Genomic DNA, 12439 nt, shown 5'->3' with positions numbered 1-12439 from the left:
CCAAAGTCAAAAAAGAAACAGCTGCACCAATTGAATTCCCAACATGTTTTGACACTTATTTATTTATTTATTTATTCATTCATTCATTCATTCATTCATTTCATTTCTATACTGCCCAATAGCCGAAGCTCTCTGGGCAGTTCACTTGGTCTTTATCAAGGTAAAAGCTCATGGAGATTCTTTTGGAGGATTCCCTCTCCAGAAGCAAAGGAGAGGGAGTCCTCCAAAAGAATCTCTAGGAGTTTTCACCTTGATAAAGACCAAGTGTCGAAATGCATTGGGAATAGGGATGTACGAAAGTCACTTACCTTTTCGCAGGGGTGATTCGCGGTGGGGGGGAGGCACTTTGCTTCTCCCCCCGAAGTTCAGGCAAGGGGGGGAGGCGCCCCGCCTCGCCCGGCCAAAATTCAGGCTGGGGGGGGAGGCGCTATTTGCGTTGCCCTTATTTTCGCCATAGTCTACGTAAATCTTTACGTAGACTAGACGTGCCAAAATAAGGAACGCAAATGGCGGCGCCCTTGGGCCACCGCCATTTGTGTACGCGTTTTTTTTTTCCCCCAAAGTCACCCGTGATAGGCTACGTGACGATTTACGTAGCCTATCACGGCTGACTTTGGAAATCTAGCCGTGATAGGCTACGTAAATCGTCACATAGCCTATCATGGGTGTGTGTGTGTGTGTGTTTTACTTTTTTATTTTGTAATGGCGGCAGCGGCAGCCGGTCGGGAGACCAGCCGCCGCCCCCGCCCCCGCCCCCGACAAAACGCCGCCGAAACACCACCGGGACCCGCCGCCGAGAGGGACATTCGGCCACGGTAAGTCCCATCCCGGGGGGGGGCGGGGGGCCGGCAGAGAATTTCCCCAACACTTTCGGGGAGCCGAATGCCTCGGCGCTCAGCCTCCCGAAGATTCATGGAGAAATTCTCTACCATCCCTAATTGGGAATTCAATTGGTGCAGCTGTTTGTTTTTTTTACTTTAATTCTGGCCCCACCCACCACTGGAATGTGGCCCCCAAGAGCTTCTCCCAAATGGAATTTGGCTCATGGGTGAGAGAGATTCAACAATCCTGATATATGCTAAGGGACATACTAGGGTGGAGGTTAAACCTGCTCCCTGACCCTGAGGATTCCACTACGACCTAGCCACTGAGAAACAAGCCAGCTCCTATTTTCACACTTCCACCCAGGGTTCTGGTTACGATAAAGTGTGACATAAAGTTAGAGAGGGAGATAAAAACTTATGCCAGCATAATGTTATTATGCTACCCTCCAGAGGCTATATGCCTCAGAGTCACTGTATCCATTGCTGGAGAACATGAGCAGAAGGGTCCTGTTGCACTCGCATCCTGTTCGTGGACTTCCCAGAGGCATCTAGTTGGCCACTGTGAGAGCAGAATGCTGGACTAGCATGGCTGAACTAGATCAGTCTGTTCCAGCAGGGTTCTTCTTACATTTTTATGAGATGCTGACTTCAATAAATTATCATAACGATGTAGCACTTCTAAACTGCTAAAGAATATTCAAAGCACATCAGCTACATTAGCTCATTATACTTCTTAGTTACAACAACCCTGTAAGGTAGGTCAGTATTGTTATCCCAGTAATGGCGGCCTGAGGATAAGAACAGAGCCCATTTATGCAAAATTGTAATGGGCCTTTTCAAACTTTAATAACATAAAATTAAAGTAAAACATTCTAATAACTGCTTTTGTTGCCTAGTCATCACGGCACGTTCTCATGCAAAACATATACTTTAGAGAATGAAGAGAACCAAGCAAAAGCATATCGGCTTGTCTAGGGACACCTAGTTAGTTCATGGCAGAAGAAGAATTCAAATTGGGAGCTTGTTTTATAGCTCAGTCTCTTAGCCACAACTCTATACTGGCAAAGATATATCTATATAGGTAACCTTACAAAACAGACTTCAAGGCCCTCATACACAAAACTTCCCTATTCCTTACCTAGTAAAGCAGGGATCAACAACTTTTGGCCCTCCAGATGTTTTGGCCTACAACATCCATCGACCCTAGTTAACGAAGTTAATGGTGAGGAATGCTGGGAGTTCTAGGCCAAAACATCAGGAAGGCCACAAGTTGCCTACCTTTGTAGTAAAGGCTTCTTGGACAACATAACTCATCAGTAGTCCAAATTTAGACTGAGATGCTTCTGCAAATTCTGCTTTTTCTTCATATATGCCTGACCTACAACGACAGTTCCAACTGAAATTGGAATAATATATTTAAAACTTTGGCTTTGGGGGTGTGTGTCTGTTTTGTTTTTTAAATGTGATTTTTTAATGTGGTCTGATTATTGGGGTTATTTTAAGAGAGCTTAAGCTATTAGGAGTTATAGAAATGTAATAAATAAATAAATAAATAAACAAACAACTCTGTACTCTTTTATTTTATTTTTTGCATTTCATAGCAAACTGTTGATCCTTCCTTTTGTGCCCTGCACTAGTTCATCTGCTTGAAAATTCCTTCTGAGTAACTCCTTACCTCCCACAGTTTATTCACACCATTTCACCCTACTCTCCCAGCCGCCCTGGTTCATTGTTACTAAAAGCGCACAGCACTCATGGCAACAAGTATATAACTCTCTGGAAGAGAACAGAGCCCATTTATACAAAATTGCAATGGGCCTTTTCAAACTTTTTAAAAAATATAATAAAACATTCTAATCACTGCTTTTGTTGCCTAGTCATCGCTGCATGTTTAATGATTAGTCACTCCATGTTCTCTTGCAAAACATATACTGAAGAGAATGAAGAGAACCAATCAAAAGAAAACGTCATTTTTAATCTGAAGTTGTTAAACTGCAGAACACAAGAAGGTGCTGAATGGGGCAACCATTATTGTATGAATAAGCAATCATCTGAGAAGGCAGAAGACAGATCAAATTCACTGTTCTCAGCCCTGGATTTGAGGAGGTTCCCCCCAGCCAGCCAGCTCATAAAAAATCTGATAATAGAAGAGAGGGAATGCCTTGAGTAGAAAGATTCTTGAGTAGGAAGACACAGATGCTGAGTGCCAACAGAACTGTAGCCAAAACAGAGCTAGAATTGTAGCCAAAACAAGAGGGGGATATAAGTATGCTTGGGGGAACTGCAAGATTTGCAGAAGTACAAAAAAGTCTTTGGCAAAATAAAAACGGGGGTGGGGGCACAAAACAAAACCAAAAACAGTCCAAAGAAGACTGAGCAAGCTCGGCAATCACAGAATGTAGATGGTCTATTTTAGGGGTAAACAGAAAACTGGAGTGGGAAGGAATGGAATGAAATGGAATGGAATGGAGTGTTCTGGAAAAGGCTATGGCTGGCTAGCTGGAACACTGGACAGGAACACTCCACTCTGCAACATATTGTTGCAGGTCCCACTTGTACATACGTAACACCCAAGTCTTTGCCTGGGCAATGGGGCCAGATTTTGGCTTCCAAGTACCTGCACAATACAGCTTCCCTACCCCTTCCCCAAACCTCTCTATCTTTTGCCCAGTGGTGCAGTTAGGACTGGACCTTGGCACCAAAGTCCAGGGCCCCACAGCCCAGACCAAACTACCACCTCCCTCCAAATGACCACTCAGAGAGCAGCAGGTGATGAAGGCAGCCGAAGGAAGCTCCATTTTATTCCTGCAGTCCTGATGGTGCCATGATTTAACTGAGTTTAAAATGCAAAACTGTGCATGCTCAGAATGAAGAAGCAGTTATAAAACATGGAATGGCAGCTGGAGGGGTGAAACAAATGTTGAGTGCTTCACAACTGAAGTAATACACCTGGTCATCTAAAGGGAGCCCCCATAGGACGATCAAGATCTGGGTTTAAACTTACCTAGCTGTACCACCACTCTTGCCTATGTACCCAGTCCTACCCAAGCCTCCTGCAAGCTCTGTCACAGCAATGCCTTCTGAAATCCAACCCCATTCCAGTGGGACACCCCCCCCCAACACTCATAAGAATGGAAGAAGAGCCACGCTGAATCTAGCCATGCCAAAGGCCTACCTAGCCCCAGCATTCTGTTCACACAGTGGCCAACCAACCATTCTAGTACTGAGAGGCAATGGCAAAACTCCATGGAGGTACTTGCCCTAAATACCACACTGATATCACTTATCTTAGCCTGTCTCACAGTTTTAGCAATAATATGTTTATCCAAGTCTATCTACCCTCACAATTCCTCTTCTGCTGCTATATATGCACCAGGGGTGGGCGGGGGGGGGGGGGAAGTGTCGCAAACATTCTAACAAAGATCAAACTGCTCTCTACTGTTGGCTCTGACCTATTTCTTTCACTTTGACTAGAAGGAAACAAGCAGTTAAAAGAACATTGTTGAAACTCTACAGCCTAAAAATAGATCTTCCTTGGCAGCCATCTCAATGGACTTATATTTAAAGACGGCCTGTATACGTCTTCTTAACTGCCTCCCAAATCAGCCTTTTGTAAATGTAAAATAAGAAACGCAAACACCTTACAGCACACTAAATCAAGACAACGCTGATCCTATATCCATTATTAGAGAAAACAACTCTGATCTCTTACTGTGCGGACAGCATTGAGTATATCACCCCCATACTGATCAGGTACATATTATCCAACCCAGTGTTTCCCAAACTATTGATTCCAGGAGCATGGCTGTTTTGCTGCATTAAAAGCAGAGGCACAGTTTAGACACACTCACTCCATAGGTATCCTCCTGGCAAATGCAGGATAACCCAGTTAATATTGCTTCCAGCATCACACCCTCCCCTTTACCCAGAACCTTTTGAGTAATGGTGATACTTCTGGGATTCCCCCATAAATGTCAGCTCTAGTGTGGGCAACACTGGGGAATCCTGGTGCTTCCTTACTTCCTCATTCAGAATGACATTGCTGTCCATGTATTTACAGAGAAAGGGGAGACTAATGATGGATGTTCAGAGACCAGTTATTACACTAGCCTGCTCACCAGGGCCAAGCAACCTTGCCCTCCAGTGAGGACTCCAACCCAACAGCCTCCGGCAGGATCTCACTTGCGCTACAGTTTGGATAAGAAGAGAAACAGCAGGCTTTCTCCCTGCTTTCTTTCCTTATCCAATTCCTTGCACTAGTGATCAAAGACTTCACCTCTCTGTTCATGGCTCTGTCAGGTTCCTTCATCCTCTCCCTTCGCAATCAACACAGTCCAGGAAACAAAGGTTCAAGCCAACACTATAGGCCTAGCTTCTTTACAAATGCAGATTCTAGGAAACTCTCAGACTGCATAGAACTAGCTAATCTAGACATCTATGAATATCAATAGAGGAGACGAAGTGGAAGTTGGAGAAGCTGCCAGCAGTCTGGGCATGAACTTCACAGCCAGCCTTGCTTCGCAGAGATGCCCCTCCCTTAGGGTGGCTCCCTCCTTCGTTGGCTTCCACAAGTGGCCAACCTGACAGAGCACCTGAGCCCTGCCCCTAGCTTTTCCAGCTTTACTCTGCGACGGACCCTAACATCCCTCAAGTCACGCCCCTCTCCCTCCTCCTCCTCTCCCTCCGAAACTTGAGTTCTCATGGTGGAGGAATGGGGGAGCCATTCAGGCTGGGCCATCTGTGTGTCAAGATCTTGGGAAGAAAGTCTCGCAGTATCTGGGCTCGCTAGGGAGGGTGCTTCCCTCTGTACTTGTCGTTCCCATTCTGAGTCTGAATCTGACCTGCCAGACATCTCCACACACTCAGATTCTTTCCTGACACCCTCTATGCTTGCTAGAGGGCTTGAGGAAATGGTAACAAGCACAAACAGAGACTTGATTAATAATACTTGTAGATCCCAGAGCCTGGGATTCCTGACTCAAAAGGGTATAGTGCCGAATCCAGTACCTCAGGTCTGGGGGCCAAATCTGGCCTGCCTGAATTCTCAATCCAGCCATCTGAGGTTCCTCAGAAGGCCCCTAGCCCCACCCCCTTTCCCCTGACCGCTGATCATTGTGTAGTTTCCTGGCTTTTGTGCAGTTTTTTCACCTTTCTAAAAGGCCGAAATGCCTCTCCTAAGCCTTAGTTACTGGCAGTTAGAGTTTTAAGCTAAAATATGCTGGTATCTTAGGTATTTTGTCCCCAGCCCTTTTGCCTTTGGCCACACCCACCACCAGAATGTGGCCCCCACGAGCTTCTCTGAAATGGAATCCAGCCCTTGGGCTGAAAGAGGTTCAACACCACTGGTATGGGTCAATGAATGCATCCAATGTGGTGGTTTGCTCTTTCAAGGCATATTTCCACCCCTCTTTGCACTATTCAGTTTGAGAGTTAATGTATATCTCATGTTTCCCCACAAACCTTCTGCCTTCCAACTGCAAGACCTTCCTTGAATGCCAAGAGGTGTGTGTTTTGTTTTTGTTTCTTCATGCAGCCTAAGATATTTCCTTTGGTCTTTGGTACAGAAAGGTATTACCACATTCAAGCAACCAGGATATACAAAATAAATTTCATGTTCTAGATTAAACTCTTCCTTGAGCAGAAGGAATGAGGAAGTAGCCTATTCATAACCAGAGAAAGGGAGAACAGAAAACTTTAAAGGGCAAATACTTATACACCACGATTGCAAGTACGTTGACTTGGCAACAAGGGCATGTTCACTCATGCATGTTTACCAACTGAATTGGAGGATAAGGCTATCAATGGCTACTTGTTATGATGGCTATACGCTACCTCCAGTATGGGAGGAAGTATGCCTATGCATACCAGTTGCTGGGGAACATAAGCGGGAGGGTGCCATTACACCCATGTCCTACTTTGGGTTTCCCACAGGCAGCTGATTGGTCACTGTATGAACAGAATACTGGACTAGATGGACCCTTCGTCTAATCCAGCATGGCTTTTCTTATGTTCTTCTTATGAACTGACTGAAACATCAGTTGGTGACTTGTTTGAATCAATCACCACATAAAACACTTTCATATCACCACAACCAACAAAGCTTTTCTATGGAATCGGTTCAGACTTTCAGCTGCAAAGCATCATGTTTCTGAACTGGAAATGATGGTTACCAGCTTCAGAACTGGCCAGGATACTAAACAAACATCAAATCATGGTTTAATATCCCTGTTCTGAAGCTGGTAACCAGTTTCCCAGTTTTGACAAAATAGGCAACTAGGACTAATTAAAGACTTCCAGGCTTTCAGCTTATGCAAAAGGAAGACCAAAGGCTCATTCATATCTTGGGTTATTGAGCCAACAAACTGATCATCCAACTGTGGCCACGGAGTAATAAGGCTGCAATCCTATACACACTTACCCGGAAATAAGTCTCCTTGAATTCAATGGGACACACTTCTGAGTAGACATGCATGGAGTTGTTCTGTAAGTTATGAGTCACCACATGAAGTACATACATGTGTTTTAGCCTGAAGTTTCATTGATTCCAGTGGATGACATGGCCAAGTACAACGCAAGGTTCTTCTTTTTTGCCAAGTCTTTGAGTTTGTTTATTTTCCTCTTGCTACTTTGTGTTATATTTTATTTGGCTCTGGTTTTTAGCTCTTTCACTTTATTATTTTATTTTACTGTTTTAACCTGAGACTGAGAAGTGCATTTGGATGGATTCAAAGTGCATTTGCATAGACATGCCCAGAAGCCTCTCTGCAATCTGGAACCCTGATAAGGCACATTTGTTTTATTTATTTATTTATTAATAATTATTAATAATTATTTATATTCCACCTTTCAAGATAAAAATACTTCCAAGACAGCTTGCAAGCAAGATTGCAAATACATTAATAAAAAACAGATATAAATAACTCAGAAAGATCCATCCAAAAAGGCAGTTGGTGGTTGAAAGCCCTGTTGGCAAAGGGAGGGACAGTCAAACTGGAGCATGGGCTGGAGGAAACGTCCCTCTTTGTCTCTTCTGGGATCCTTCCCACAAAACAGTTGGCGATAACGGCAGATGGCATTCAGTCAAACACACTAAGAAACCCTCTACAGATTTTCGCACTGAATGCACAGAGCTCTGATCAGGAGTCCCCATGCACAGGAACATCGAGGGTGGTGCTTGCATGCGCATTCCCACTACCTACTCGATTTTGGCCATTGCATGTTGATGCTAACACCTGAAGAGAGCTAAATAATCTTACGTATGTCTACTCAGAAATAAGTCCCATTGCATTCAGGGGGCGGGGAGATTATCTCCAGGTGAGTGCACAAAGCATTGTAGGCTTAAATTAGTTTCAAAGAAAGCAAGTTTGTAAAGGGCCTGTTTTCACCTCAGCAGTTCCCACTGCCAAAAAAGATAAGCGCCTGATCTTGTCAGCAGTAGAAACAGTAACAGTGAATACTTGTCAGAGTGGTTCTATCCCATGCATGCTGCTTCCCTTCTTTGGATCCAAGCCAATGGAATCACCTTTCCCGTTTCAGCCTCAAAGATGTGAAACAACTTCCTAAGGAGGTATATCCCATCTGATTTTAGGAGTGGGACAGGGGGAAGCATAAAACCCACCTTTTTAGACTGGCTTAAAACTGATTAATTTTCCAGAAACAATGTAAGCACCAATTCCAAAAAGGGAAAACCACTGCAATTTAACACATCCTTACATTTTTATACTGGGTTTTGTGGAATATTGCTGCTTTTATTTTTGTCTAGCTGCAATTTCATTCTTCTATTATATTTTTCAAGTAACAGCCCCCACTGCCACATGGTAAACTGCTTTTGAAACTGAGGAGACTTTCCAAAGGAGACTGTGATATGGCATAAGGGGCTGCCCTTCAACGGATTCGGGGATCAAAAATGCTATTGGGCATGACTAAGCCATTGGATGTACCTGAAGCAGACTTCCCCAACCTGGTGCCCTCCAGATCTTTTGAACTACAACTCCCAGGATTCCTGGCCATTGGCCATGCTGGCTGGGGCTGAAAGGAGTTGAAGTCCAAAACGACGGGAGGCCACCAGGTTGGGGAAAGCTAGCAGTATATGGTTCATGTTTTTAACTGACTGCACGGTTTTGTACTTGCATATTATTTTGATAAGGAAAAGCTAAGACAGTATCCAATAGGGGCCTCGTGCATGCGGCCAACACCAGTAGTTTCGGTCTGTGCGCAGTCAGTTTCTCTGGTTGCAGTCCACACGCAGCCCCTACCGCTTGCAGCTGTGATATCACACTTCCAGGGTCAAGCCCTGGAACGAGCAGGAATGCTCGTTTCTGGAAGGGACAGGTCATGCCTTCCACAAATTAGCATTTCTGCTCTTTTCAGGGTCTGCCTCCAGAAATTCTACATCACACCCGCAAGCAGTAGGAGCCAGGTGTGGACCGTGACCAGTGGGGCTGGGCATGCACAGGCCATGACTGGCGGGGCTGGCTATGCACGCAAGGCCCCTATGGAATCCTACCTCAGTGGTTTTAAATAAAACGGTATTTTCAAAATTAAGGTTTTGAGAGAGACTGCCTCCTTCATTTTATTTTCCTTAAAGAGAGCTACATAAAAAATCCCAACACTAGAAAGCTAGTTCTCTGACATTTCCTTTAATATTTAAGGATGCTAGTGGTAGGGGGGTTGGGGAGACAGACAGAGAACAGAGAATTGGGGCATAATCCAATGCATGTTTAGACAGAAAAAAGCCCTACAACTCCCAGCATTCCCCAGCCAGCGCAGTAGGACTTTTTTCTGTCTAAACATGCATAGGATTGCGCCCATAAAAGTATTTCAGCAGCAAATGATGTCAAGAGGGGAAAGGGGAAGTGCTAAAATAAGTTATTATAATCATAATACTAAAATAATATTAATGATTATTATTGCTTTGCTCTGATCTACAGGTTTTCAGGCACAGCAGCATAATATAGGTGGCTGTGTGTGAGGATTTATATATCATCAACCTCCTGAAGTGATGGGGGAAGGTGTGGGGATGCTATACTAATTTTACCAGATGAACTTCCACTCCAAGTTCCGAAAGTTTGAAAACGACTGGGTTAAAAATCTCCACTATAAATCTTTTCTTCCCTATATCATAGTATCATAGGGTTGGAAGGGGCCTACAAGACCATTGAGTCCAACCCCCTACTCAGTGCAGGAAGCCTGATTCCCAGGCAGTCTCCCATCCAGGTACTAACCAGGGCTGACTCTGCTTAGCTTCCAAGATCAGATGAAATCAAGCACATCCAGCTAGGGATTGGCGGATTCCCTACCTGCTGGTCCGGCCGGTAATCCGCCCTTGGGGGGAGGCGATCCGTTCCTCCCCCCGGAATCCTCTTTGGCTGGCTCCGCTCCGCAGCGATTCTGCAGAGCCGCCAGCTAGCTCTGAAGCGCCAGCGATACAGCCACCACTGCCGTATCACTGGCTGAGGGGGATTGACTGTGGATGCAAATGGCGTGGACATTTGCATCCACAGTCAATACCCCTCAGCCAGCAATATGGCATAGCAGCCGTATCACTAGCGTTCCGGAGCTAGCCAAAAAGGATTCTGCAGGGAGGCGGAAGTAAGTGTTCCATTCCACCATGGACTCCGGGGGGGGGGGGGCAGATTCTTTAGAGTCCGGCCTCATTGGGGTCTGTGGCAGAATTCTCTGCCATCCCTACATCCAGCCCTTTGCAGGAAAGGGAAATGGTGTTGCACTAACCCAATGGTTTTCAAATACTCTACCTGGAGGGCATCCTTTCCATGTTGACCTGCCTGCTAAGGAATTTCCGTGCTGTAAAGGATTCTGGGGCATATACTAGGCCTAGCTTCATGGAGCAACAGGCCTGTTGAACCATATAAGCACCTCACAAGAACTGAATCTGTAACCTAGAAAACATCCAACACTCATTCCTTCAGTACATTTCTGCAGAGTTATCAGTAATGACAGGCAGGTTGTCTTTCAGAATGCCTATCCAGCATTACTGAACTTTTCACCAAGAAGTTCTTGAGCCCCGGGGTTATCCTGAATAGTTCGAGAAATCAGTGCTCTACTTCACGCATTTTAAACCCTCTTCCCAGAGCAACTAGCAAACACTGAATGCTACTTTTGTGTTTAACATTACAAATACGACATGTGCGACATGGGCCTCAAGAATAGTGCACCTCAGATGGCTGTGCGAAAATACTGAGAATCAGACCTCCTCGGAGAATCGGACCTCCCCGGATTCAGACTCACACTGCTAAAACTGGAAGGACACACTGCACATGTTCAATAGCACTATTTAGCAACTTCAGATGTCCCAAAGATAGTTTAAAAAAAGAATCTTAACATTAAAAAAAGGTTCATGAGCTCAGGCAAAGCCCTAGTTGTGAAACTGGATAATGAAAATAAGAATCATAAAGCTGCTTTTAGATGCTGAAAAGCGATGCAGATATTAAAAACAAAAGCAACCTTTAAGGACAGGGGTGAAATCACTAACAGCCTGGGAGGGGTCTACAAATAAAGAGAAATGGGGCTTCACAGAATGTACATTTGAAAACAGCAAGCTGCAGAATGGATGGGGCTCTGTTTAACAAAACAGCAGCTCTACTTTTAAAAGGAGGAAAGCTTAAAACTCAGTTTGCAGGGAGGGAGAGGGTAAACCCGCTGGGAAATCGCAGGAGAGGAACCTTCTTCTCTCGCTTGGATCAGGTGGGATGGTTCAGCCTTCCTGGCATGCAGTGCTGGAAGAGAGAGAGGGCCGCGACCCCTTTCTGGCAGATCCTAGTAACCCATTTCCCTCCGCATCTAAGTGCCCATTCATGCAGATATGCCTGTGCCAAGCCCACCCCAAGCCCTGCTCGTTTTGCACAGGCAAGGAAGGCTGCCCGTTTCCTTGCTCCTTCCTTCCCCCCACCCCCATCCGACGGATGCTTTCCCCCTTTCTAGCCAGCCCGCTGCTCCTCCGTGCTTGCCCCCTCAGGTGAGTGCAAAGGGAAGAGCAGCGGAGGTGGGGCAGGAACAGGGGACACCACAGGCTTTGCAAAAGGAAGAGGCAGGAGAACCGCAGCCCTTACCTTCCACAGCCATTCTCTCAGAGCTCGCTTAGTGCATGCATAATTCGCCTGCCAAGAGATTCTACTCCTCCTCCCTCCCCTCTTCCTCACCCCCTTCCTTCTTTCTCTCCTTCCTTCTCTTTCTCCCTCCACTGTTTTCCCTTTTGCTCATCTGCAGCCAAGAAGATCAACCTGCAGCAAGAAAGGGTTAGCCCCGCTCCCGCTGCAGGCTGGGAAATGTAGTCTTTGCTCATAGGTCAAGCTAAACCGCACAATGCCCCATCTGTTGGTTCCCGGGCTACCTCGCTCTGCAATACACACCCAGCGCTTCCTCATGAGAAACGGTTTCCCCAGGAACTAGATGAGTAAGTGGCTACTTGCCATGCCTCCGGCACTCTAAACCCCTAAGGCAAAACAAAACTACAAATCCCGACGTGCAAAGCTGCAAGGTTTAGCGGCGACCTGGAGTGGGGCTATTTGATTGAGGGCTTCCTTGTCAAATTAGAGGAGGAGACAGGTAGAGGCAACGGGTGCGGGGCACAGGGAAAAGCTACAGCTAACTGGGAC

At 45.7% G+C, this 12439-nt stretch overlaps 1 protein-coding gene across 9 annotated transcripts in view; it reads right to left on the bottom strand.

Annotated features, from left to right (window-relative positions):
- The window catches only part of SAMD12 (sterile alpha motif domain containing 12), a 286712-nt gene extending 274666 nt beyond the window's left edge, over nt 1-12046 (bottom strand). For all 9 annotated transcript variants that reach the window (XR_014790013.1, XR_014790012.1, XR_014790010.1 and 6 more), the window contains exon 1: nt 11894-12046. Coding sequence is in view for 4 of the 9 variants with exons in the window: in XM_084848903.1 (XP_084705029.1) it covers nt 11894-11906 (13 nt within the window). In the remaining 5 variants the exon portion in view is untranslated. The remainder of the gene's footprint in view (nt 1-11893) is intronic.
- Nucleotides 12047-12439: the final 393 nt, after the last annotated feature.

Source organism: Heloderma suspectum, chromosome 4, assembly GCF_057233095.1.
Source record: "Heloderma suspectum isolate Gila_16-S chromosome 4, 16-S_ref, whole genome shotgun sequence".
NCBI classification, from domain to species: Eukaryota; Metazoa; Chordata; class Lepidosauria; order Squamata; family Helodermatidae; genus Heloderma; species Heloderma suspectum.
Note: the sequence above shows the minus strand (reverse complement) of the source record. Positions and strands in the feature narration are given on the sequence as shown.